A 26,047-nucleotide genomic window follows, 5' to 3' on the forward strand; every position below is an offset into this window, starting at 1 on the left:
ACCTTGTTGGCCACCCCTACCTAGAGCAGACCTATTCAAATTAAGAGACCCAAGTTAGGCTTGTGCCTTAATTTCGGTGGCTGTACTCTGAGTAGGACTAACATGAGCTGCAACCCAGAGAGCCGCCCGCTAAATTCAGTGCAGCAGCAGTGGCTGTTTTTGAGAAGGAGAAGTGGTTTTGAAAAGCACTAACTAGACCTAAAGATAATTTGCTGATGATGATGTTTCCAATCTAGGGAATTCGTGTTACAAGTGTCACAGATAGCACTTTGCAGCAACTTCTAATAATTGGGCAAGCGTACATCCAATGACAATTAACGTAGCTGACTCCCAACACAGTTTCCCCCTGTGAATAACTCTGTAAAAGTTTAATTGGACTGCTCACTTCATTCAAGAATTGGGAGTGGGAACACACTCCATAGCAGAGAATTCTAATTTCCTGTTGAAGTGCTTAGTTAAGCTTTGTCGTAAGCAAGATCTTGAAGTCTACTGGAGAGAGATCATGGGGAGCTTTGTGTGTGTTTAGTGTTGAGCAGAGAAAGATAATCACTTTATAGAGATGAACTTGTTCGTGCCTCAAACAGTTTCCTGATCGCTTCTCACCCAAGACACAAGAGCCCTGGCGGAGGAAGAGGAGTGTAGGGCGAGAGCACCATCCCCAGCAGCGCAATCCTGGTGGGGAGCCATCGCGGCTGCCCCCCCCCCCCGCAGGCAGTGCACCATGCCCCCAGGACACACACCAGCCCCCCCCGCCTGCTCTCCCCCGCCCCCCCCGGTGCCAGAACATGAAGCTCTGCCACTGCACAAGAGGCACTTTAGTGGCTGAGTGCAAGGGCCAAATGAGTATGCTTTGTCAGCTCTGGCATCACCCTCTGTCACTTGGCTTGGGCTCAGCAATCAATGCTGTTTTCCAAAATATCAGGAAATCGCTTGGTATGTCTCCCCTCCCCCCCCCCAAGTTCAGCTGTGAAATTTCAGCTTCTTTTAGGGAGATGACACTTACTTCATCATGAAGCAGAACATTGCAATATGGATGTTTGTACCAGGTATGTCATGAACCAGGTAGTTGCAAACTTCTCAGTGAGCATCACTCTCAGTGAGGGTTGTGGACAGCCTCCCCCCACCCTAATCCAGGCTTGCCTGTGGACCACCCACTCTGAATTTGGCCCTGAATCGATTTTTGAGGAAGGCTTAGGCTTAGGCTTAGTCATGCTGGCCACATGTACGCCGGCTCCCTTGGCCAATAAAACGAGATGAGCGCCGCAACCCCAGAGTCGTCCACGACCGGACCTAATGGTCAGGGGCACCTTTACCTTTACCTTTAATGCTTCATTAGGGTTTTTTAAGATTCTGATTAAACACATGGTTGGGAGGGGGAAGGAGACATTGCATATCAATCTCCCCTTCCTGACTGAGAGAAGAGAGTCAGTCAAGGGAGGGCATGTTTCTAGTTAGGCTAGCCTATGGTCAGGGACGATGAGAGTGAGAGTCCGGCAACATCCAGAGGGCACCTTGTTGGCTACCCCTGCTACACACCATCCAAGCAGGTTGACACTTCTCATTTTAAAGTGCATTTTGATCCTTAAATCAGTGTATGACTAATAGGATTCAGCCATCAGGTCTTAGCACATCTGAGCACCCTTGGACATCAAATTATATCTTGAGCAGAATTACCTGCCTTATCCTACCCATAGCCCAGCCATGTGACTCTACTTCCAGCGTACATTTCTGTGCCCTTCCTGATAAGGCTGCTAGCATACAAAGACTTCCATATTCAGCATCACTTATCTTAACTTGTACTGGCTGGGTAAGCAGGGTATTACATCTGTTCAGCCAGTCGTTTGGGGAGGGGAAAGGATTTTTTTTAAGTCTCTTAATCGCAGTTTCCAAGTCTCTATGATATTGGCTGGTCTTATCTTCCCAAACTGCACGGGTCTTAGTCCTGGTTCTCTATTGTGTCAATACCTGGCTTAATGCTGTGATGTGTGCACGTTTTAAAAAATCTATTATAGATATATAGCTTGAACGAACAGGTTTTAAATGAGCTTTATGCAATGTCAGTCTTAGCATGCAGTACAAACTTCGTTGTGGGCTGTGAAGGATGCTTTGTGATAAGATTTAACCTTCTGGGTAAAACATTTAAGGACTTGAGATCAGCTTAGGTAGTTATTGTTGTTAATTAACATTGGGCTGGTCTTAGTTTGGAGGCAATGTTCTCAGCGATGGGGTTTTTTTTTCCCTTGTAGGAGAGACTAGCCTCACTTTTCTTTTTTGGTGCCTTAGAGACAGGTTCACACTTGCTCAAATGTCCAGGGACTTCACAGCTACAATGGAAGTTCAAAAAGAGAGAAAAAAGAATGTGGTCATCTCACATTCTCGCACACACAATCTCAAATGCACCCACATTCCGGGGACACACACACGGTGATTTATGAAGATTAGGAGAGGATGTTAACACCCTCTGTCTGCTCATCAAATGATTAGTCTGAGGAGACATCCTGCAATCCTATCAAGTCATTTTGGCTGACTGTGTTAAAGGCAGCATTCAGGTGGAACATGGAAACTTGGTTAGGTGGCTGGGCAGGGAAAACCTGATGCAGAAACAAACCGGCTGAGCTCCAGGTGCTAGCTGCTTAAATGGGAAAGGGGTGGATCCAAGGGAAACCCACCATCTGCTGCATTGGCTCCGCCCCTGGCACAGCCCAAGCCCCAGCCTGCATCCCCATTTGCCAAAGCAGGGAGCAGGCCAGGATCCTGTTCCTGATAGGCAGAAGGGGCTTATGCCCCCTCCGCCAATCAGGAAGGGCCCAGCTAGTTTGAGTTCGCTCGTTGGGGCTCCAGTGAAGCCTCCTCCGTCCTGCAATGCCGCCACATGAATGAAAGGGTGAGAGGGCTTAGGTCTCTGAAGGAACTGTCTATACGTTTATTAAATGTTTTTCTGCAAAGTCAGTAACATGCATGAAACAAGGTAACATTTTCTGAGTGAAAAACATGCCTTTGATCTGATTAAATAAATGACGTTTCTCATACATTGACATGAATAAATATTTCTAGGCAATCTATGAATCTTTGGTGATCACTCATAACCAAGTAAGATTGTCTTCTATAAACACGGTTTTAACAATGAGTCCGTAAGTCAGGGGTGCCCAAACTTTTTTCAAAGAAGGCTGGATTTGATGAAGTGAACATGCAAAAGGCCTGACCAAAGTTGAGCTTTTTTTAGGATTTTACCCCAGGACATGGGGGCCAGATTAAATTGACCGGCGGGCCGGATTAGGCCCCCAAAATGGACTTTGGACATGCCTGCCGTAAGTGACTGTGGAGCCCAATTCTGGATCCACACGCCCTTCCACAGTGGGGACATTGGTTTCCGGGCGGGAGTTGATCACGGTGTGGATTTGCCAAGTGTGCCTTCCTCCTAGCACATTTCTCCCTTGCGTCCTGAGTTTGAGTGTCTTCAAAGCCCATGACACCTTTGGTAAAGGCTGTTCTCCAACTGGAGCACTGGCAGGTCAGTGTTTCCCAGTTGTCAGTGTTTATACTACATTTTTTTAGATTTGCCTTGAGACAGTCTTTAAACCTCTTTTGTTGACCACCAGCATTACACTTTCCATTTTTAAGTTCAGAATAGAGTAGTTGCTTTGGAAGACAATCATCAGCCATCCGCACAACATGACCAGTCCAACGAAGCTGATGTTGAAGAATCATTGTTTCAACACTAGAACAGACACACGCACGCATGCACACACACACACTCACATGCCTGCCTCCGCAATGCACTTTTAAAAACACAGGCATTGGTTGGATCAGTTCTGTTTCTTTCGAATTATCTTGAACTGATGCAGACGGGAAACGGCTTTTAGGGTTTTCTCCATCCATTTCCTGACTTGCTTTTAAATGATCAGTGTTAAGTGTTGGTGATATTTCTGTACTGATGTTTTCAGAATAGCTATTGATGATGTTTTCTTTAAAAACTAAAAGACCCATTACTTGCATGGGAGGGAGGGAATCTTTAATGCATTGATAAAGAAATGCATGTTGAATGGATCGGGACTGTGGTGAGGTAGAAGAGAGTTTAATGTTTTGTTTTCATTCTCAATGGAAATCCAATCTTACCTGCACAAAACTACCATTTCCCTGTGTCATATATGTAGCAGCAGCCATTGTTTGCTTCTGACATCTTCTAATGAGTGTCCCTATTTTCCAGAAGGTAAAAAGGGTAAAGGTAAAGGATCTTTTATTGATTTGTTATTTTAGGTTGTATTTTTACTTTAATGGATGACATTTTTATAGTGTACACTGCTTAGAGATTTTTAAAAATACTAAGCAGTTTAGAAATACTTTTAAATTAAATCAAATTACATGTGATGTCCAGTTATCTGTAGAAGCTCCTTGCTCAGCATCTTGTCTCGCAGCTGAATGTGTGAATTATTGCAATTGGCAAGCATTTCATTTTGCTTTAGAAGATGTTGAGTGGACTGTCGAGTGTCCTAGACATGCATTATCCATGCTGAGTTTTACAGAGGCCCACAAATTAGGAAAATCACACCCTTAATTTAGTGTGGGATTCCGGAGTGGTCTGGAGGGTGGAGGAGATGAGGATCACTCAGTTGTCATGGATAGATCATTAGATCAGGAGGCAGTGATGGCTGCCAGCTTGAATGACTTTAAAAGACAATGAGATAACTTAATGTCAATGGCTACTAGCAGCAATGGAGGCTATGCTCCATGGACTGTGGAGGCAATGCTCTGCCTCCATGGCAATATCCTTCTGAATACCAGTTGCTGGAAACCACAGGAAGGGAGAGAGCTCTTGTGCTTGGGTCCTACTTGCAGGTTAGCACCTGGGTGGCCACTCTTGGAACAGGTACTTTACCGGTTAGGTCATTGGCCTGATCCAGTAGGCTCCTTCTTATGGTCTTATTGGATGTGTTTCCCTCCTTAGAATGTGTGTATGTGTATTTAACTTGCTTGTGATACCTTCTGTTTGCTTGCAGATGATGGGAAATTGTCCTTGGAGGAATTCCAGGCCTTCTTCTCCGATGGAACTCTTAACGAGGAAGAACTTGAAAAGCTTTTCCATACCATTGATTCAGACAACACCAAGTAAGTCTTTCTTACACACACCCACACACACCCACACACACACACACACACACACACACACACACACAAAATTCTTTAAGCCCTCTTAAGGATTCCTCTTGTTCACATTGGTTTTCTTCATGGGCTAATTGACCATGTGAACGATAGGAGAACAACTACCTGAAATTCTGTGTGCAAAGTTACTGAATTTAGAAATCACTATTCTTATTCTTCCTCTTTGGCGGTCACTGGTAGCCGAGTAAGATTGTCTTTCATGAACATGGTCTTAACAGTGAGTCCGTAAGTGACTGTGGAGGCCAGTTCACCAACCACTCGGCTGAAGGGAGCTATAATCCAAACATCTGGAGGCACCCAGTTGGCAGAGGCACACAACGGCAAGAACATCTTGCTGGACTCCCAATGTGTATTATGGTATGTAGCATCCAACTTTAATATATATATACACATTTCATGGAAATAAAACTCCAGATCAAAGGAAGTTGGCAGTTGTTAGAAGATTGTATTGTTTCCTGAGCCCCTGTTTCCCAAACAGTAGGAGAAGGGGATGACAGAGGATGAGATGGTTGGACAGTGTTCTCGAAGCTGCCAACATGAGTTTGACCAAACTGTGGGAGGCCGTGGAAGACAAGGGTGCCTGGCATGCTCTGGTCCATCGGGTAACAAAGAGTTGGACACGACTAAACAACAACAACACTGGATGTCATAGGCTCAGGCTCCTCATGATGAGACAGTACTGAAGACTTTTAGTGTAGTGTCCTGGAAATGGATGCTTTTGCAATATCTTTCTTTTACAATTATACTGGTAGAGCAGATGCAAAGTATGCAGACATATGGATGGGCAGTGATAGTTTTACAGCTGCACCAGTCCCCCCCCCCAAAGCAATAAATATTTGTTTCTGCTTCCTGATTGTGCTGTAATAGTAACTTTTTGATGTGTACACCAAAATAAGAAGCTGAAGGAGTCCTGACATCTCTTTAGCATGCAGTTCTCCCACACATTTGCCTTTTCTTTTATAAAAGCTTTGTCAGAAGCAAGAGAGATTTCTGTTGTTCTGATCAGTAATGTCAGCTGCAGGAATACTTGCTGAAGTTCTGTTTTATTGGAAAAGCCAATTATTCCTGCCTGGGTATGGAGTTGCTGTGTCGGCGTTCAAAGCACCCCTCCATTTTTGCAATGTGGGAGTTTGCACTGGGTACATATTGTTTTGTGAAAATAATATGGTGTTACGGTAGATTCTCTTGTGTTGTTAACAAAAACGGCTTTCATGGCTGGGTTGTTGTTGCTTTTAACTGCTTTAAAAATGAAAATTCTGTATCTTCCCTACAAGCACACACACACACACACACCTTTACTTGCTACGAGTAAATGTCGTGGTGGTATGCGTGATTCTGCCCTAGATAAACAAAACCTTCTATTCTGCCTTGAATATCAATAAAGGCTGCTGAATTTTTACATCCCTCTGGAGTTCAACTGCTTGGAGGAGGATGTGAAAAAGAGCCAAATGGCAGCTTATGCTAGTGGAGTGCCTGAATTTTAAGAACTGGGTTGAATCTAGTGAAAGAAGAACAGGGGAAGGGGTTATGCCAAGGGACATGGCACAAGAACCAAAGGATAACTAGGGGGCATTTGTTTTTGTTATTTTGACTCTATTTCTATATGAGTGCTGAGCTGAAGAACCTTGTCTATATTTCATTTCATTTTTTGCATTTACATCCCACCCTGTTCTTCAAGGAGCTGAAGGTGGCATACATGCTTCCCCTCCTCCTGGTTGGTCGCCCAGTCAAAAATTCGTGAGGGGGATTTGAATCATGGCGCCCCAGGTCCTAATCTCATGCTCCAACCACTACTTATACGAAGCTTTCAGATACATGTCGTTGTTGTTGTTGGCATCTTACTAAGTTCCTTCTGTCAAAAGCAAAGAGGCATTGAATCACCTTGCAAACCAGGGTGCATAAATTTCCCCAAGCAAAACAGTGTTTTTGGCCAGACCCACTGAGACCTGAAGAGAAATCCCATACCGTTTGAGGTAAACAAAGTTGTTAGTCCTTGGGAATTTGCTCTGCTCTGCTCACTGGAGCAAAGCTTTGGAGATGGGACAGGCAAGTTCAATAAAACAAAGACAAGAAGAACAATGGCATTAGAGAATCTTAAACAGAGAAATGTGTGTGTGTGTGTGTGTGTGTAAAGATAGATGATAGATGATGATGATAGATGATAGATAGATAGATGATAGATAGATAGATAGAGATATAGATGATAGATTGATATATATAGTACATCACCCCAAGTAAATAACTATGTCATGTGTTCTTAAGGAATGCCTAAAATTTCAATAATATGTCAGAAGGTTGTGATGAATAGATAGCTGACTGAATTCTCTGAACTAGCAGTCTCATAGGATTTAACAGTTTCAAGTGCTGCCATGCATGCAGGCTACAATCTGTCTTTTGAACTTGCAATTCCATCATTGGGACTCCTTAAAAAAACAAACAAACAAACAACGGTGAACCCTCAGTTCAAAGCATAGTTGGTGCTTTCTACCTTAAAGTTAGTGTTCAGTTAGGGAAACTAAAAAAAAATGGTACAATGGTGATTGCATTTTGATATTTCACCTTTACCAGAGTAGCCCAGCAAAGCTTCAGAGTCTTCTCCTTTTCCAGTTGTCAGCCTTTCCAGATTTGACGGTGAAGAAAACTCCTTGTCCACACAGTTCAGTATAAAGTGTTTTATTGCCTCAAGGCGCAAGACAATTAAAACACATGATATACATAAAGTTAAGAGATGCTGCTGCATCATAAAGTATACTACAAAATACAGTAACTTGGTCTTAGACGTTAAACTGAAGAGATCCAAATATACAGAGAGATCCAAATTTGGAGGGAAAACCACCACCACAATTCACTACAGTTCACCCAAATTGCTGAGTAAGAGCTGGAGACAACCCTAGGTCACATTACCCACTCTTGGGGAATAAATATGGGAATCACTATCAAAAGCTGTAAGTGACACTTTGAAAGCAACCAGTGGCCCAGACAAAATTGCTCCTTGACAAACTAACAAGATCAGTCATTAGGAAAAAAAACATGATATCTCCTCACTGATCAGCTTCATCTATCTGAGGCTGTTTCAAAAATGAATTTTCTGCCCCACTGAGGCTTGCAAAATTAGCATCTTTCTACTTTGTTGCTTTTAGGAGTTGCTTTTTTTTTTTACACACACGCACACACCACCCTGGGTGTAACACAAAAGTATGTTGAAAGGGCATTTTTCTCATCAGATCTGCTTCAAGCACAGTCTTGCTTTGTTAGACTTCACTTGCCAGTGCCCAGGAGACAGTGCCCTCTAAACACATCAGGTAACAGTTGGAATTCCCAGCTAGCAAATCCAAGACTATATTGTGTTAGGGTTCCCCAAACCACCTAGCACAGAAGTGGAAAAAATGGTAACCTACCAAGCTCATGAAGACAGTCCACCTGTCATATGCATAAGCACCCTCACTGGCTGAGGTGCGGCTGCAGTGCTAGGTTCCCAGCAGGTGGCTCACTGTTTCTTACTGGGAGATAGTGGGAGGCGGCAGGGAAGGGTGTGTGGTGCAAATGCAGCAGTGGAGCAAACCTGGTGCTAGTGTGTTTGCACCGTGCTGTACTCCCCACCACCCTGCCTCTCCCCCTCTCTTTCATAGTTCATGCATCCTGAAAAAATACATGAACTGAAACACAGCTAGCCATTTTTATAACCCATAAAAATACATTTATTTTCAAAATATGAGGGAGGGGAGTATCAAGGGCAGAGATCCCTTTTCCCTTATTTATTTCTTCACTTTGTTCTACATTTCCCCACATTGTTGCCTGTAGCAACATCCTCCGGCGTATCATCATCCGGTATATTTATCATTCTGATATCTCTGCCGCCTTGATTCATCCATAGCTATCGTCAACCTAAAAATAAAGCTGTTCAAGGAACACTTTCAGCATCTCAGGTTCTGTGGAACATGCTCCCCCCTGCAGAAAAACGGAGAGGAAAGAAATTGCTACTCAGCATCCTAAATGAAACCTCTGATGTACACTAGTCAGGCACACATTCCCTGGACAAATGAAGCTCCAAGCTATTAAGCGATCTAATTTGTAGGAAGCTATCTGAGATGTTTCAGAATCGCATGTTAGCCAGAGGTGAACCCAGGTAATATTGACAACCCCCCTTTTTTTCCAAACGCAGAGCGGGCAAAACAAAATTGGAAGCGACTTGAAATAGAGACATCAGTTTAAAGAAAATTGGGGCAGCTGTGTTGCCTGCCTTGTGCTAGCATATATTTTTTTGGTCTACATAAAAAAATAATGAGAATGTGTGTGCCGCTACAGAAATGAAATATAAATTCTGAATCAGAGAAGCCCTAGTTCTTCTAAGAGGCCAGGTATTCATTTACAAGGCCCTTAACAACTTGAGTCCATGATAGCTTGAGGACTGCATGATATCTTATAACTCTGCCCTATCAATGTGGTCCACAGGAGACTCACTCTTAGTGGTCCTCCATGACTCAGAAACATAGCTTGTATCAAACTGCAGCTGTGTGTTCAGTTTTGTAGGTCACACACGCACACACACCCTCAGTTGTGCTTCCAGTGCATGGTGAAGACTTTTTTAAAAATAATGTCAGCAGGCATTTAAAGAGAGGTGTGCCCCCCGCCCCCCGGCCACAAATTTATGGTTGGTTTTAATTGATTGTCCCAACTGTACACTGTTTAGAAACTATTAAGCAGTGTATACAGTATTTAAAATTAGCACATTAGACTGAGACCTGCAGCTAGGGACCAAGGGCCAAATCCTTTGAGAGCCCCATACTCCTCTGGCCGCCAATTAAAAGGTGAGGCATGACGGCTGTAACAAAGAGATTTTCTGGCGGACAGCTTGGAGAATAAGCTCAGCAGCCACCATCATATTCATTCAAGCATGGACGGGGGGGGGGGGGGGCGTAGCCTAGCCACCAAGTTCCATTAACTGGTAACTTCAAGACTCCATTACTGCAACATGCCTTGGGGCTGCCCAGGGATGGGGAAGAAATCTGATTCCATTCCTCTTTAAAGCTGAAACTACCTAATTTGCACTTCTGAAGCAATCCACAACTGAAACACAGCCTTCCTTCCACAGTCATTCTTCTCAGAAATTTGCAATGCAGTTCTCCAGCCAAGGAAATATATTAGGGAAAATAAAATGCAAAAGTGCATTGTACCATTTGCAAAACTGTGTATATTATGGAAACTTCCATACAGAAATGTGCTTACTAGGAGAAATTCACACTAAAATGCTGATGGATTGCTCAGTAGCTCGTCTTCTGTCCTGTAAATGATGTCTGTGCTGAAGGAGCTGCGCTGGCTGCCAATTAGCTACTGAGCCAACTTTTAAGTTGTTAACTTTTGATGTATAAAGTCTTAAATAACTCAGGACCAGGTTGTCTGAGGGACCACTTTCTCCCAGGTCACAGCAGTCTGCAGGCGGGACCCTCCTGGCTATACCATGACCTATGAAGGTCCATTCTGGGGTGGGGCAGGGAGTGTGTGGACAGGGCCGCCTTGTTGTGATACCTACCATGCTGAGTGTTCTCCCCGTTGAATGAACACCCACTATGGGGGTCTTCCCTTACCAGCTGAAAATTTACCTTTTTACCTAGGCTTTCTGTGACCATTAGTATTACGAAGGCAGGTTCCTGATGTCCTTGGTTATTCTGAGGATTTCACTGATTTTATCAAAGCTTATTTTTTTAGTGGGCATTGTTATGTTTTATGGTGTGAACCAGTGTTGCAGTTTTTTTTTTTTACGTAAATGAAAAGCAGTATAGAAATATTTTATTCAAATTACTAAAATAAAATTAAATTTCTAATGCTTTTATATTTTCCATCCACCATTGGTCATGCTGGCTGGGGCTGGTGAGAGTTGGAGTCTTGCTACACCTGGAAGGCCCCACATTGATTACCATTGCTTTAATTATTTCAGACATTCATTCTTTATTTGATGCTGTTATGAATAAATTCTCCCCACCCTTATTAAGCAAAGCTTGGGTCAAAGTCAATTTAACAAGTTAACTACAAATCTTTCTGATCCTCAATCCTTTAATAATCAATTTGCTTAGCTAATTATCACTTCCTGCATCTTATGCTATACTTGAAAAAAAAATCGTTGAGCTAACTGTTTTTCATCAGCTAAACCAATTACTCTCATTGGGCATCAAATTAACTCATTTCAAACTTCTGTATATCAAACAGTTATTCTCATAGAAAAGGGTAATTTATTCTTGAATGATTAGTATGAAAATTACATCAGAAGTATCTACTGTAACTTGGTCTATAAGACTACAATCCTCACTTACAAGGGAGTAAGCCCCGTTGAAGATGGTGGGGCTTACTTCTGAATAAACATGTATATGATTGCACTGTTCATTGCACCATTAGTTTAAAGCAGTCTGCCTTCCAACTTGGTGCCCTCCAGTTGTTTTAGACAACAGTTCGTATCAGCCCCAACCAGCATTGCCCATTGGCAAGCCTGCACCGGGTGTCAGTCAATGTATGCTCTCCAAGGTGCTGAAAAGCTGCCTCTCTGCCCTGCCACCCTGGCTGGGAGCTGACAGTGTCTACTGGATTTGGCTGGTCTTGTCTTGCTCTGCCCCTGCTCTCCAGCATGTCACTGCTGTCCTATTATTGAGTGCCCCACCATCAATCTGCCCTCTCCTGGGAACCTAAGCTGGAAGAACATAAGGAGCTTATACTGAGTCGGATCATTGATTTGTCCATCTAGCTCAGTAATGTCTACACTGACTGGCAGCAGCTCTCCTGGGTTTCAGGCAGGGGTCTCTCCCATTCCTATCTAGAAATGATAACGATTGAACCTGGGACTTCCTGCATGATGCTCTGCTACTGAACTACGACATATTTAGGGAAGTTTTTAATGTTTGATGTTTTATCGCGTTTTTAATATTCTGTTGGGAGCCTCCCAGTATGGCTAGGGAGGCCTGGCCAGATGGATTAATAATAATAATAATAATAATAATAATAATAATAATAATAATAATAATTTATTATTATTATTTCCCCCTAAAACAGGACACTGGTTGCTTTAAGATTGCCTAGCCAACCTGACAGTTAAATGGGGACTTTAGCACAATACTTTATTCCATGACTCTACAGTAGCTGTCAAAGGAATCTTCCCATCATTATCTGTAAAATACCATCTGAAATTCTTGAAGGCCACAATGAGTTAATCCCAAGTTCTGGACTGTTTGGGTCCATTTTCTCATTTCAGAACCCTCCAAAGGCACAGTGTAGCTTGACCTTCAGCTTGATCGTAAGTGGAATTGATCTCCTGGGGAAAATATATCCTGCAAGGAGCGAAAAGCTGGCATACAAGCTGAATGCAGTTAAATATTTTTTATTGGCTTGCAAAGGAATGAACTCCTGATGCACCAAAAGGAAAAATCTATACTTCCAACCTAAGCTGAGAGATGCCATTTGCCTTCATTACACTCTGGTAGATCTAAACCAGGCTGAAATTCTTCACACAGAGAATGCTATGAAGGTCATCTAGCCTCTAATACTTGTCAGTGCTGTTCCTACACAAACTATCTGGATGATAAGCTTAATAAACAGTATGACTTCGAGGAATCTTAGAATCATAGAATCATAGAATCATAGAGTTGGAAGAGACCACAAGGGCCATCGAGTCCAACCCCCTGCCAAGCAGGAAACACCATCAGAGCACTCCTGACATATGGTTGTCAAGCCTCTGCTTAAAGACCTCCAAAGAAGGAGACTCCACCACACTCCTTGGCAGCAAGTTCCACTGTCGAACAGCTCTTACTGTCAGGAAGTTCTTCCTAATGTTTAGGTGGAATCTTCTTTCTTGTAGTTTGGAACCATTGCTCTGTGTCCGCTTCTCTGGAGCAGCAGAAAACAACCTTTCTCCCTCCTCTATGTGACATCCTTTTATATATTTGAACATGGCTATCATATCACCCCTTAACCTCCTCTTCTCCAGGCTAAACATGCCCAGCTCCCTTAGCCGTTCCTCATAAGGCATCGTTTCCAGGCCTTTGACCATTTTGGTTGCCCTCCTCTGGACACGTTCCAGTTTGTCAGTGTCCTTCTTGAACTGTGGTGCCCAGAACTGGACACAGTACTCCAGGTGAGGTCTGACCAGAGCAGAATACAGTGGCACTATTACTTCCCTTGATCTAGATGCTATACTCCTATTGATGCAGCCCAGAATTGCATTGGCTTTTTTAGCTACCGCGTCACACTGTTGGCTCATGTCAAGTTTGTGGCCAACCAAGACTCCTAGATCCTTTTCACATGTACTGCTCTCAAGCCAGGTGTCACCCATCTTGTATTTGTGCCTCTCATTTTTTTTTGCCCAAGTGCAATACTTTACATTTCTCCCTGTTAAAATTCATCTTGTTTGTTTTGGCCCAGTTCTCTAATCTGTCAAGGTCGTTTTGAAGTGTGATCCTGTCCTCTGGGGTGTTAGCCACCCCTCTCAGTTTGGTGTCATCTGCAAATTTGATCAGGATGCCCTTGAGTCCATCATCCAAGTCGTTGATAAAGATGTTGAATAAGACCGGGCCCAAGACAGAACCCTGTGGCACCCCACTAGTCACTCTTCTCCAGGATGAAGAGGAACCATTGATGAGCACCCTTTGGGTTCGGTCAGTCAGCCAGTTACAAATCCACTGAGTGGTAGCATAGTCAAGACCGCATTTTACCAGCTTCTTTACAAGAATATCATGGGGCACCTTATCAAATGCCTTGCTGAGATCAAGGTAGGCTACGTCCACTGCGTTCCCTTCATCTACCAGGCTTGTAATTCTGTCAAAAAACGAGATCAGGTTAGTCTGACATGACTTATTTTTCAGAAATCCATGCTGACTATTGGTGATCACAGCATTCCTTTCTAGGTGCTCACAGACTGTTTGCTTAATGATCTGCTCCAGAATCTTCCCTGGTATTGATGTCAGACTGACTGGGCGGTAATTATTTGGGTCCTCTCTTTTCCCCTTTTTGAAAATAGGGACAACATTTGCCCTCCTCCAGTCTGCCGGGACTTCGCCTGTTCTCCAGGAATTCTCAAAGATGACTGCCAGTGGTTCTGAGATCACATCTGCCAGTTCTTTTAATACTCTTGGATGCAGTTCATCTGGCCCTGGAGACTTGAATACATCTAAATAGCCAAGTATTCTTGTGCTATCTCCTTAGTTATTCTGGGCTGTGTTTCCTCTGCTGAATCATTTGCTCCAAATTCTTCAGGTCGGGCATTGTTTTCTTTATCGGAGAAGACTGAGGCAAAGAAGGTATTGAGGGGTTCAGCCCTTTCTGTGTCCCCTGTTTGCATTTCACCATCTTCTCCTCTGAGTGACCCCACTCTTTCTTTGTTCTTCCTTTTGCTACGAACATACCCATAAAAGCCTTTTTTGTTGCTTTTAACCTCTCTTGCAAGCCTGAGTTCATTCTGTGCTTTAGCTTTTCTGACTTTGTGTCTACACGTGCTGGCTATTTGTTTGAATTCCTCTTTGGTGGTTTCCCCCCTTTTCCATTTTTTGTACACATACTTTTTTAATCTTAACTCAGTTAAAAGTTCTTTAGATAGCCACCCTGGCTTCTTTAGGCACCTTCCATGTTTCCGTCTCATTGGTATTGCCTGAAGTTGTGCTTTTACTATCTCCCTCTTAACAAACTCCCAGCCATCATGAACTCCCTTTCCTTTTAGTATTACTGTCCATGGGATCTCACCCAGCACTTCCCTAAGTTTTATGAAGTCGGCTTTCTTAAAGTCAAGAAATTGAGTCCTAGTATGCTTGGCTGCTCCTTTCCGCTGTATAGTAAACTTCAGAAGAGCATGATCACTCGCGCCTAATGATCCTTCCACTTCTACCCCACTAACCAGGTCATCAACATTGGTTAGGACCAGATCTAAAATGGCTGTTCCTCTTGTTGCTTCTCCCACTTTCTGGACAATGAAGTTGTCTGCAAGGCCAGTGAGGAATCTGTTTGACCTTATGCTCTTGGCTGAGTTTGACATCCAGCAAATATCCGGGTAATTGAAGTCCCCCATTACTACTATCTCCCTTCCTTTTGCATGCTTGGCCATCTGTTCCAGGAAGGCATCATCTATGTCCTCCGTTTGGCTTGGGGATCTATAGAAAACTCCCACAATGAGGTCACTGTTATTCTTCTCTCCCTTAATTTTGACCCAAATGCTCTCACTTTGGCTTTGAGGCTCTAAATCTTGGATCTCTTCACAGGTATACACATCCCTGACATATAACGCCACTCCTCCTCCTTTCTTGTCTGGTCTGTTTCTCTGAAATAGATTGTATCCCTCCATTATTACATTCCAATCATGGGACTTATCCCACCAGGTTTCAGTGATGCCTATTATGTCATATTTAGTTTGCTGTACCAAGAGCTCAAGCTCATCTTGTTTATTTCCCATGCTTTGCGCATTAGTGTACAGACATTGAAGTCCATTAATCATTCCCCCGAATCTTGTGGCTGAGTGGCTTCTATTTCTGAGAAGCTGGCCAATTGCTTGCCCCAAATGAGGTTGTACTAACCCTGAAGGAGCTGGTTCACTACCTGAGCTGCTTCTGGATCCAACTTGGTCACTGGAGACCCAAGTGGCCTTGGTGGCCAGGAGCACCTTTTATCAGCAGTAGCCGTTCATTAATTGGGGTGGGTTGACAGCAATAGACCAGACATTGGTAACTTCAAGAATGAATTACTGCAGTGCATACTATGTGAGACTTTTCCTGCATTTGATCCAGAAACTGCAGTTAGTGCAGAATGCTGACAGGAGTGAGATCTTGTCAGCATATTGCACCCCTGCTCAGAGATCTGTCCTGGCTGCCAATTTGTTATTGGGCCAGATTCAAGGTGCTACTACTATAGTGGTACCTTGGTTCTCAAACTTAATCTGTTCCAGGAGTCTGTTCGACTCCCAAAACGGTTCGAAAACCAAGGTACGGCTTCCGATTGGCTGCTGGAGCTTCCTGAACTCAAGCGGAAGCCATGTCAGATGTTCGCCTTCTGAAAAACATACGCAAACCAGAACACTTACTTCCGGGTTTGCGGTATTCAGGAGCCAATTTGTTCAGGAACCAAGCCGTTCAAGAACCAAGGTACCACTGTATTATATAAAGCCTTCAGCAGCTTGGGACAACTTTACTAGTCCATATGTGCCCATTCAACTGCTTCAGTTGAAGTGGCAACTGAAGTGGTACTTTACAACTGCCACCTAATAATAATGCTTCTGTACCTGCACAGAATTGATCGCTCATTGTGGTGGAGGTACCAGCTCTTGGGAACTTTCTGTGTATTGATATTAGGCAGGTACCTCCACTGCATTATTTTCCACACCTGCTAAAAGCTATTTTTTGTTTCAGCAAGCCTACTCAGGACTGCTATTTAGGCATGTCATTTTGTAAGGTATAATTGTTTTTAAGCTGCTTATTTTATTGGCAGTTAAACTTTATGCTCATTTGTTTTTGGTGTTTGTTTTTACTGGTATTTTTAATGAATCATTTAGTTTGCCTTTGTAGACTGCTTAGAAGGCTTTCAGTCGAGGAAGGAGGATATAAATTTTGTTTTACAATATTTTGTGTCCTCAGATATGCCTTGGCCAGGTGTGTGGCGCCTTCTATAGACCCTTCCAGTGCTCGGTTTGGCCAGTAGGTGGCGCAACAAATGTAAATGTTACCTTTGTGCGGTAGACTAGCTTCTACACATGCTAGCATGCATCCTTCATCCAGCAAGCATTATTAGGGCACATCCCAGCCGGGCAAAAACATTCAAGGGTGTGTGTGCAAAAGGGAAACTAGTGAGGGGTGAGGCCAGGCTAAGGAGCAGCTTGGTGGGAGTCCTGAGACCCAGAAAAAGAAAGGTCTGGAGATCTATGTTTAGCCCTGGGATCTGAGGTTTGCTACTCCCCACCCACCCCAGGTCAACGCTTCCCTCCCTCCCACCAGTCGTGTATATTTAATAATGTGAAACGTTTTGTGCATTTCAAATGAAGAAAATGCAATTACTCTTGGTTTTGAATGATAGGGTTTGGGCTTTGAGATGGCCCTGAGGGCACAGAAACTATTTAAGGAAACCCTCGAGCAACTATTAACTGAGATTATAAAACTTCAATTTGCATTACACTTAGGAGAAGGAAAGGAGCAGATATAATGCTGTGCTGTGTGCCACAGACAGCCTGAGCAAACGAAAGTTGATGCAAGAGTAGATAACAGAGCGAACCTAAGGCTGTGGTGTACGATAACAGAACTGCCACTTCATAAACCCAGCAGGTGGGAGATAGGAGAGAGGCTTGGCCCTCTCCCCCCCCCCCATCATGAATGGGAAGAAAAATCACCCTAGTGGAGGAACAAATTGGCTTTGGGTCCTTTGCCAGAGCTCATTTGTTACATCAAACCAGAATGACCTCCTAGAACTAAGCTCCTCTGCTAGGCTGCTTAACAGCTGTGGCTCTGTTGCTGAAGGAGCTTTCTTACAAAAAGGTAAATGATAAATTACAAACAGAGCAGACAGCAAACACACACCTGACACAGTTCTTTCATGTGACATGGTAATAGGTTACATTCCCCCCAAAGCCAAAGAGAGGAGTAGGTCCCCCAAATAAGGAAGAGGAACAAACAAAAATTGCAGGGACCCCCAAAAGGGCAAAAACCATGCCTAAAAATGATGTATGAATATCAAAGGAAAAACTACCTATGTAGACAAAAGCTGTGGCTAAAGTTGTCCAAAAAATAAATAAATGTTGCTACAGCTGTAACTTGCAGTCACCTCCTTTTATCTTTTGGAACTATCCCTTTATATTTGCCTTTTTATATTTTGAAACAACAAAATATAAGCAACAAAAACTTTTGTGGCAGAGCACCATTGATTATGTTATTGTAGAAGAGCTATACCAGATGAACAATATTCGCATAGTTTTGAAAAATCAACCAAGAGCCTATAAGCTGCCATCTGTGAGAAATTCTCCATTTGTGTTCTCAGGAAGTACAAAACTGGATGCAATCCAGGACAATTTAAGGTGTCTAGCGCAAATGTTGCAACTGTTTCACAATATTGGCTACCACTTTTGCCTACAGATACATTTATTTTACATATAGCTTTCTCTTGCTACTCATAAACTATTCTATACACAATTTTCATTGTTTTGGAGGTTGATACATTATTATTTTTTAACATACATTTCTGACTGTGATCAAATGGTGCACACAAAAATCACAGGTAGCTGGGTTTGCCCATAAGGGGAATCCAAACATTCTCAACCAGGCAATACTTTATTAAGGCCAACCAAAATAGTGTACTAGCTTTCAAATTCTCCAATCAACTTCTGATGAAAAGATTGGAGCAACTCAAAAGCTTGCTCACTCGTCTGTTACTATTTGATTGGTCCTAATAAAGATAATGCATTGCTGGGGAACTTGGAATACAGTGGTACCTCAGGTTACATACGCTTCAGGTTACAGACTCCACTAACCCAGAAATAGTACCTCGGCCCCATTAGCTAAAGTGGTGCTTCAGGTTAAGAACAGACCTCCGGAATGAATTAAGTTCTTAACCTGAGGTACCGCTGTACTTTATTTAGTGAGCTTAAGCAATGTGTATCAAGGCATAATGGGGGACATAGTTTTATTTTTCACATTTTAGTCTGCCATCTTTAATAAAAATGGTGTGTGTCATCCAAACATTGAAGACCACCATTCCCTCCTTGTGAACCCACATGCCAAGTTTGGGGACATCTCAAGAGGAGGCCAAACCTATGTCAGAAAATATCCAAAGTCACACCAAAATGGCATTTCAGTCTGCCATCTTGATTCAAAATGGTGCCTGGTGACATCATCTTTTGCCTCACCTCAGGAACCCTTGTACCAAGTTTGGTGACAATATCTCAAGAGACAAGCAAAGTCAAACAAAGTGTAGGGTGAAGTCACACCAAAAGAATGTGTCAGTTCTCCATCTTAATTCAAAATGGTGGACAGTGCCCACCACCTTCCTCTCAGGAATGACAATTTCTCAAGAGGTGGCTGAACTCAGAGATAACAAGCAAAGCACTTTCCAAAATACTGTATATAGTAGATTGTTAACAATAAGGGGGGCGGGTGGCAAGCCTTGTCTTTCGCCCAGTTATTCATCTCACTGTGCACTGTGGTGAAATTACATAACTTATGCCTTTAATTATGCAAATCAAATAAGTTATGTACTCACATTGTCATTAAGTTATTCAACCCCATTCATTCCAATACAAAAGAAAAACAATACAAATGTGGGGGGGTTGGGGGGGTATAATCCATTACACATCATTTGCAGACTGTAAGCAACAATAACAATATCAATCATATTCATGAGATTAATTTCCATCCCATTTCTGTTTTTGCTGGAATTTTCTGACATCCCTTACGGAAAGCAACAGTGATGGAGGGGTTCTTTTGTACAGTGCAACCAGCCTCCTGCCTCCTGCAACAGCAGCAGCTGCTATTGCAGCAGTGAAACTGCTATTTTTTTGGGGGGAGTGTTGCAGTGAAAGCTTATTAGTTTCAGCTGATGCTGATCTGCTGATGATTGGCATTTTGAACAGCCCTGTGGGAACATAATCCATGTGAGATTCACACACATTAAAGAAGAGCCTTTGATGTGCTTTCCTCTTGTAAAATCTTTGTAGTTTTTTGTTTTGTTTTTAATTGTCATTCTGTTCCCTAGGCTGCTGCTATCTATCTATCATCTATCTATGATCTCTTTGCTTGCTTGTTTATTTATTTGCTTATTTGCAAATACTAATACAAAATGCTGTTGGAGGGGGGTAAATCAAAACAGTAAAGCAATAACATAAAATGAGAGTCAAATACTCCAGAACTACTTTAAAACCAGCAAAACAAAAATCCAGCACAGCTCGATTTTATGAATGAAAAGGCCTAGGAAAATATATTTATGGAGAACTTAAGTCTTGAAATGCTGGGGAACTTTTGGCCCTACTGCTGTTGCTGAATATGACTCCTGTCTTATGACTTCTTGACCATTGGCCATGCTGGTGGTGTTTGGAATCTCAGCACTCTTAACACACTACAGTTCCCATGATTCTTTGGGGGGAAATATTGTGACTGTTTAAAGTGGCATCATAGTGCTTTAACATATGGTGTGAATGTGGGCATAGACACCAAATTTTTTGAACTTTGACCATAGAATGTGTGGGGCAGGGGAGGATATCTTTGAGAAACAGGAACTTTAATTTCACAATTTAATAGATGACGTATGGTCCTGAGAGTATGTATCTTCAGAAGAAACATCAAGGTTCAGCTAGTGACCTTGGGGGATATATTTTTTCTTGCTGAGAACTCCAGAACTCCAGAATTATATAACAGTTGTTTTTAACAATGTGTTTTTCTAAAGGTCTTTATAATTCTCTCCATTAAATCACGGTTATGATTTCAGTAAATGCTTTAATTAGGTATGCTAACAGGAATGCTGATTAAACTGAAAGTGAATTTGTAGTCATGCTGAGTGCTAGCCTAATATGCACTTAATACACCTAATATACCTTTATATATTAAACTTTAATGTTTAATGTTCCTTTTTTAAGGGTGCAGACCTATCTCTGAACCAAGAAGCATTTTTCGATAGGGGTGATACATTGTGTGGTTTTAAAGTCCCTGTTCATATGAGGTTCCTCAGTTTTTCTGGACGGGGTCTCTTGTTTGGTCAGGAGAGCTCACAGCCCAAGTCTATAGACACTGGTTCAAATGGAACCTAGTATTCCTAGGAAGATGGCTGCTAGTTTGCCCCAAATACCTTAAAGACTCCCTCCTTCCCCACAGACCCTCCTGAGTGTTAAGATTAGCAGAGTGAGCCCTCTTGGTTATTCCACCACCCTCAGAAACTCAGGGTGTGGTGGCCCAGAAGGAGACATTCACTGTGGCAGCCCTTATCACGGAATTCTCTCCCCACAGAGATGTGCAGGGCTTACTATACAGCTTTCAGCAAATGTTAAAGACATACTTCTTTACCCTGGCCTTTGACACCTGAGCCAGGTGTTTCCAGGGCATTCTTGTACATATGACCAATATACATACATCAGTTAGTGGTTCCATCCATCATAAAACCAAGTAGAAAAGTCCATTGCTTCATGCAGTTTGGTGATGTACACTAAACTGCAGGTGATATTCTGTAATCAAAAGTCCAATTAATTAACTTGCATCTACATTCAATTACTCCTGCTCTTCAGAAAGTAGTGTTCTGTTTTCTGCCTACACCGTCTTCCTCCCTCATAAATTTGGTTAGGATTCTGATTAAGCAATTACTTGCTCCTGATGTGCTCTGAACTGCTCTCAGCTAAAGTAGGCTAGATTTTATTTAGGAAGTTTTGCACGTTTAGCATTTCAGTGGCATCAGTTTGAGAGTAACATATGCTCATGGAAATTAACTCTCAGTAGTCCTGCAAAAAAAATCCGGCTTTGGGAAACCAGAACAGGCTCAGGAGAGATTATTAAATATTAGCTAGATCCCAAAGACATAACTTTTACGCAATGGATGGTTGACCTCTTGGCCGGCCAGGTGTTGCTGGACTGCAACTTCTACCATTCCAGATCATAGTCATGCTGGTTGAGGCCCATGAGAACTAGAGTCCAACTACAACTGAAAGGCTACAGGTTAGCCAGCCCTGTTTTAAACCAAAGTGTGTGTGGGGAATGAGACATATGGCTTGGAATTGATTCAGCAAGAGAGTGCTGTCAATCACATACTATCCTGGAAGCCTTATCAGGATGAAAACTATATTTTAAAATGGGAAGAAAATCCAAAGGCGGGTGAGAATAGCCTTGCTGCTCAGCTAGCTGATAAGGAACATCTGCTAATCCACAATCTGGTGCCAAGGGAAGCAGTTTGTTGGCCTCATTCTGAGAAAAATATACCTTGAATTCAGTTTGAAACAGGACATGCACAGGCCAGCTAAATATCTAGACTGGGACTGCAATTTCAATGAACCTTCTGTTCTCAGATTCTAATAGTTCAGTATGGTCAGAAGATAGACCATGGTTCCCTGGATGTAGCGGACCATCTAAATCAAGGGCAAAGAACTTGTGGCCCACCAGATGTTACTAGACTCCAGCTCCCATCCCCTCTGGCCTTTGCACATGCTGGCTGGGGCTGATGGGAGTTGGAGTCTATCAATATCTGGAGGCCACCAGGTTGGACAAATCTACCCGCAGAGTACTTGGGGAAGGCTGGCATGCATTTAAGATGAAAACAGAAAATTGGGAAGGTTATTATCCCTTTTTATACTGGCTTGGTTGATTAAAAAACTTGGATTGTTTTAAACTTTGTAACTTGCGTCTTGGAAACCAAGAGCTGTGAACAGGATCTGGCAAACATGCAGAATCCCGAACTCGCCCACCCCATGTTGGCCACTATGGCAAGTGGGCAGGCTACCCACCTGTCAATCACCTGACATCATCATGATATCAGGTGACATAAACTAATTGGGAGTGTTCTCTATGTACACATTAAATTCTTCCTTTCTTCTTTTACAAATGCAGCTGAATGTTTTTCCTTTTCAGCCCAGCTTGAGTTCCAAGAGGAAGTGGGAGAAAACTTGAAATTTCTCACACCTGACATCATATGTGACCTAGGGCTCAGGACCTAGGTTTGAGTAAAACAGCCTGTGGGCCAAAGTAAGCCCGCAGACCAGAAATTCCATTTCCCTGTTGTAAACTTACTGCTAAATCAGGCCCTATAGTATTTCTTTTGAAGCCAAAGATGTTGTGCCTAATTTGCAGCAAAACAAATATTTGGGTGAAGGGTGGTATTAATAAATAAAATAAAATAATAAAATAAAATAAAATAAAATACACAAGGGTTTTGAATCTGTTGGGTTGGGCACATTCAAGTCACAGTTAAGCCTTTTTCTTTAATCCTTTAGCTTTAGAGGTACTTGAGGAATTTGATTTTTGTGAATGAGTTGACATTATCAGCACCTCCAGACTGATGTGCAAATCAGAACTTGGTTATCTGCCAGCTTCCTCACTTCCCTGAATTTTCTAACACAGTTCTTGTCTCAAAAACATGTAACAAAATTAATTTTAAAATGCGTATTTTGAGAGACAGCACATTAAAAAAAATCTGCGCTTTATGAAAAAATACATTTAGGCTTCAATCCTACAACCACTCACAGAGAGAAGGAATTTAGGCTACCTCTTTCCCTGATGAGCAAGGTTTTCATTTGCTGGGGATTTTTGACATGGGGAAGCATCTAGGAATTGACCCCATGCCAGCAGTCTGAAAGAATGCACCATAAGTTATTTCTGAATTTATGAAGCAGCCTTAAGAATTCCAGCAATGAAAGGCTTTTTAATTATTCTTTCTCCATAATCCACTTAAAATTTGACCCATCAGTCAAATCAAGAATGAGTCTGAGTTAATCAAACAGTTCTCTAGCATATAAATAAAACGAGTAAAATGAAAATTCTAGGACAGGAGGAGGTTTTTTTATTGTCTTACAAGGCAGTGGCAGCATTTGCAATAAAGCTGTAAGGCTCTCAGTGACAAATAGACTGGTTAGCACATCCATAGAAGGTTTGTTCTGCATATATGAGCATATGACAGAGGTGCAAGAGGAAGCGCAAATTAAAGACAAGAGGATATACATTGCACATGTCAGACAGTGGTATAGATCCAGAAAACTGAAGGCATGCCTCTCTGGTGCTTGCCACTCACAGCCTTAATGTCAGCTGAGGGACCCTGGTTGACAGATGAAACACATGGGTGTTGCAGTGTAAGGTCTTCTTAGTGGTGGCGCTTCAGCCGGGAATCCCCCAGGAATTTTGATTGGAGTCAAAACTGCTGAACTTTCAATGGAGCCTTAAGATACATCTCTTTTCCTTAAGCATTTGGGAATGTTTGATGCTGCTCAACATCAGATGCACTGCTGTGGTTTTAATGTAATAGTTTGGCTTCAATATTCCCATTAATGCTTCTGTGGTTTTGTTGTATTTATTGTTTAGTTGCTATAAGCTACCTTAAGATCTTGATGATGAAGGATGACTCAATGAATGACTAAATGAACTAAGGAACTCTAAAGCAGTGCAGCCAGAGAGGCATTTCTGTATTGTGACTCATTGCTTGCTGTTTTGAGAGATGATTACAGCAGTACAAAGGCAAGATTTTAATAGGACCTTGGACAGCTCCATGCAGGGCTCAGGGTAGAACCTCCATAAGAGCAAAGCTCAAATGTTGTCTTAGCAGCACCCATAACCCAGAGGCGCATATATGACATAATTCTGCAGTGGCGCAGGAAAACAAAGATGAAATTCAGCAAAAACCACAAACCAGCTTGCTAAGAATCTCGGCTTTCTTTTCTTTTTTAGAAAAAAGTTTATTCATTTAAAAACATACAGTTTAGTATAATAATAAAAAGATCTCTGTGGTTCGCATTTAAAAGTACAGATAATAAGCAATAAAATTTCCAAAAATGTAAGAAAAACAGAAAACATATATTCCACAGATAAAATCAGCAATGTTCAAAACAGAATGAAAAATTAAGAGGCAGAGTCCAGGAAAGCTTGTGTAGATATATATGCTTTTATGAGGCATTCAAAGGTCATTACTGCCTCTGCATCCCAGAGTGCGTGTTTTCACCCTCTGGCTGCAAAAAGAGACTTGAAAGGATGTGGACAATGCTTGATGAAATTTCAGAAGTCAAGGAGGCAGCTGGATAAGGCATTTCAGACAATTCTTTAAAACATAGAATTGTCAGTCCAACCACATGCAATGCAGGAATCACAACTGAAAAAGACCCTGAATTATGGTCAGCCTACCTCCATTTAAAAAACTCGAATGAGAGCCTGCTACCTTCCAAGATTGTCCATTCCACTGTTGAAAAGCTCTTAGCATCAAAAAGTTCTTCCTTATATTTAGGCTACATTGTGACTAGCTAATATACCAATAAATTTAGCAAAATAGCAATATTATGCAAAATGAGAGAAACTATGTAGATATGATCAAGTTGTGTGATTCTGTCTGCAGAATTTGTGTTAAGGCAGGGAATGCACAGCTAAAACATAACCCTGAAAGTACTATTTGTCCCTTTCATGATCTGCATAAATGAGATTTTACTATACACTAATTACCTTTCATTGCATTCATTTGTTAACAACAACAAAAGCAAAATACACTATGTGCAAAGTGCAATTCAGTGTATTTAATTACAATTGGATCAGGAATGCTTGATGTGAAAGTCCTGGCGTGTGGCTTTTGAAATGTACGTTTTATTGAGAACAGCAATATATAACATCTTTGAACATTGGTAGTGAACTTGTTCTGGCTCCACTTTTTCTCAGTTTCTTGCACTTATGCTCCCACTTTCCCTCCTTCTAATTTTGTGTGTTCTTATTCTTTCCTGTCTTTCTTTTCTTTATTTCAAAGCAACGTGGATACGAAGGAACTATGTGGTGAGTATCTTATCTTTTGGCAGCTCAGCAAATTCCCCGATCAGCTTTGTTGGTTATAACAGCATTGGCATGCCTGTGTTCAGTAGGAACATTTTTAGGTATGTAGTCAATGGCCCTGAGATCTACAGTATAGGGTGGTGTACATATTTAATAAGAATAAGAATTGGAAAGTGAGCAAGACCATTGATCCATCTGGCTCAGTATTTCACTGACATATTGGCAGCATCTCCAGCAATTCAGACAGTTGTCCTTCCCAGCCGTACCTGGAGAGACCAGACATTGAATTTGGAACCTCGTACTTGCAAAGTGTGTCCTCTACCGCTGAGTTACACCTCATACCTAAAAAGAGACCTTCTTATTTAAAATCAGTCACAGGAAGCAGCCTTACATGGAATCAGACCATCGTTCCATGTTGCTCTGAATTGTCCCCAAGTTTTATATAGGGGCTTTCCCCA

At 42.2% G+C, this 26,047-nt stretch overlaps 2 protein-coding genes across 2 annotated transcripts in view; both read left to right on the forward strand.

Annotated features, from left to right (window-relative positions):
- SMPD3 (sphingomyelin phosphodiesterase 3) overlaps positions 1-26,047 on the forward strand; it is a 590,910-nt gene that overhangs the window by 405,428 nt on the left and 159,435 nt on the right. The gene's annotated exons all lie outside the window — the stretch shown is intronic.
- Positions 1-26,047, forward strand: part of NECAB2 (N-terminal EF-hand calcium binding protein 2) — a 162,962-nt gene that overhangs the window by 49,243 nt on the left and 87,672 nt on the right. The window contains exons 3-4 of the mRNA XM_083624970.1: positions 4,998-5,106; positions 25,567-25,592. Coding sequence (XP_083481096.1) covers positions 4,998-5,106; positions 25,567-25,592 — 135 coding nt within the window. The remainder of the gene's footprint in view (positions 1-4,997; positions 5,107-25,566; positions 25,593-26,047) is intronic.

The sequence above is a fragment of the Podarcis filfolensis genome (genome assembly GCF_964270895.1).
Source record: "Podarcis filfolensis genome assembly, chromosome: 8".
Classification (NCBI taxonomy): Eukaryota; Metazoa; Chordata; class Lepidosauria; order Squamata; family Lacertidae; genus Podarcis; species Podarcis filfolensis.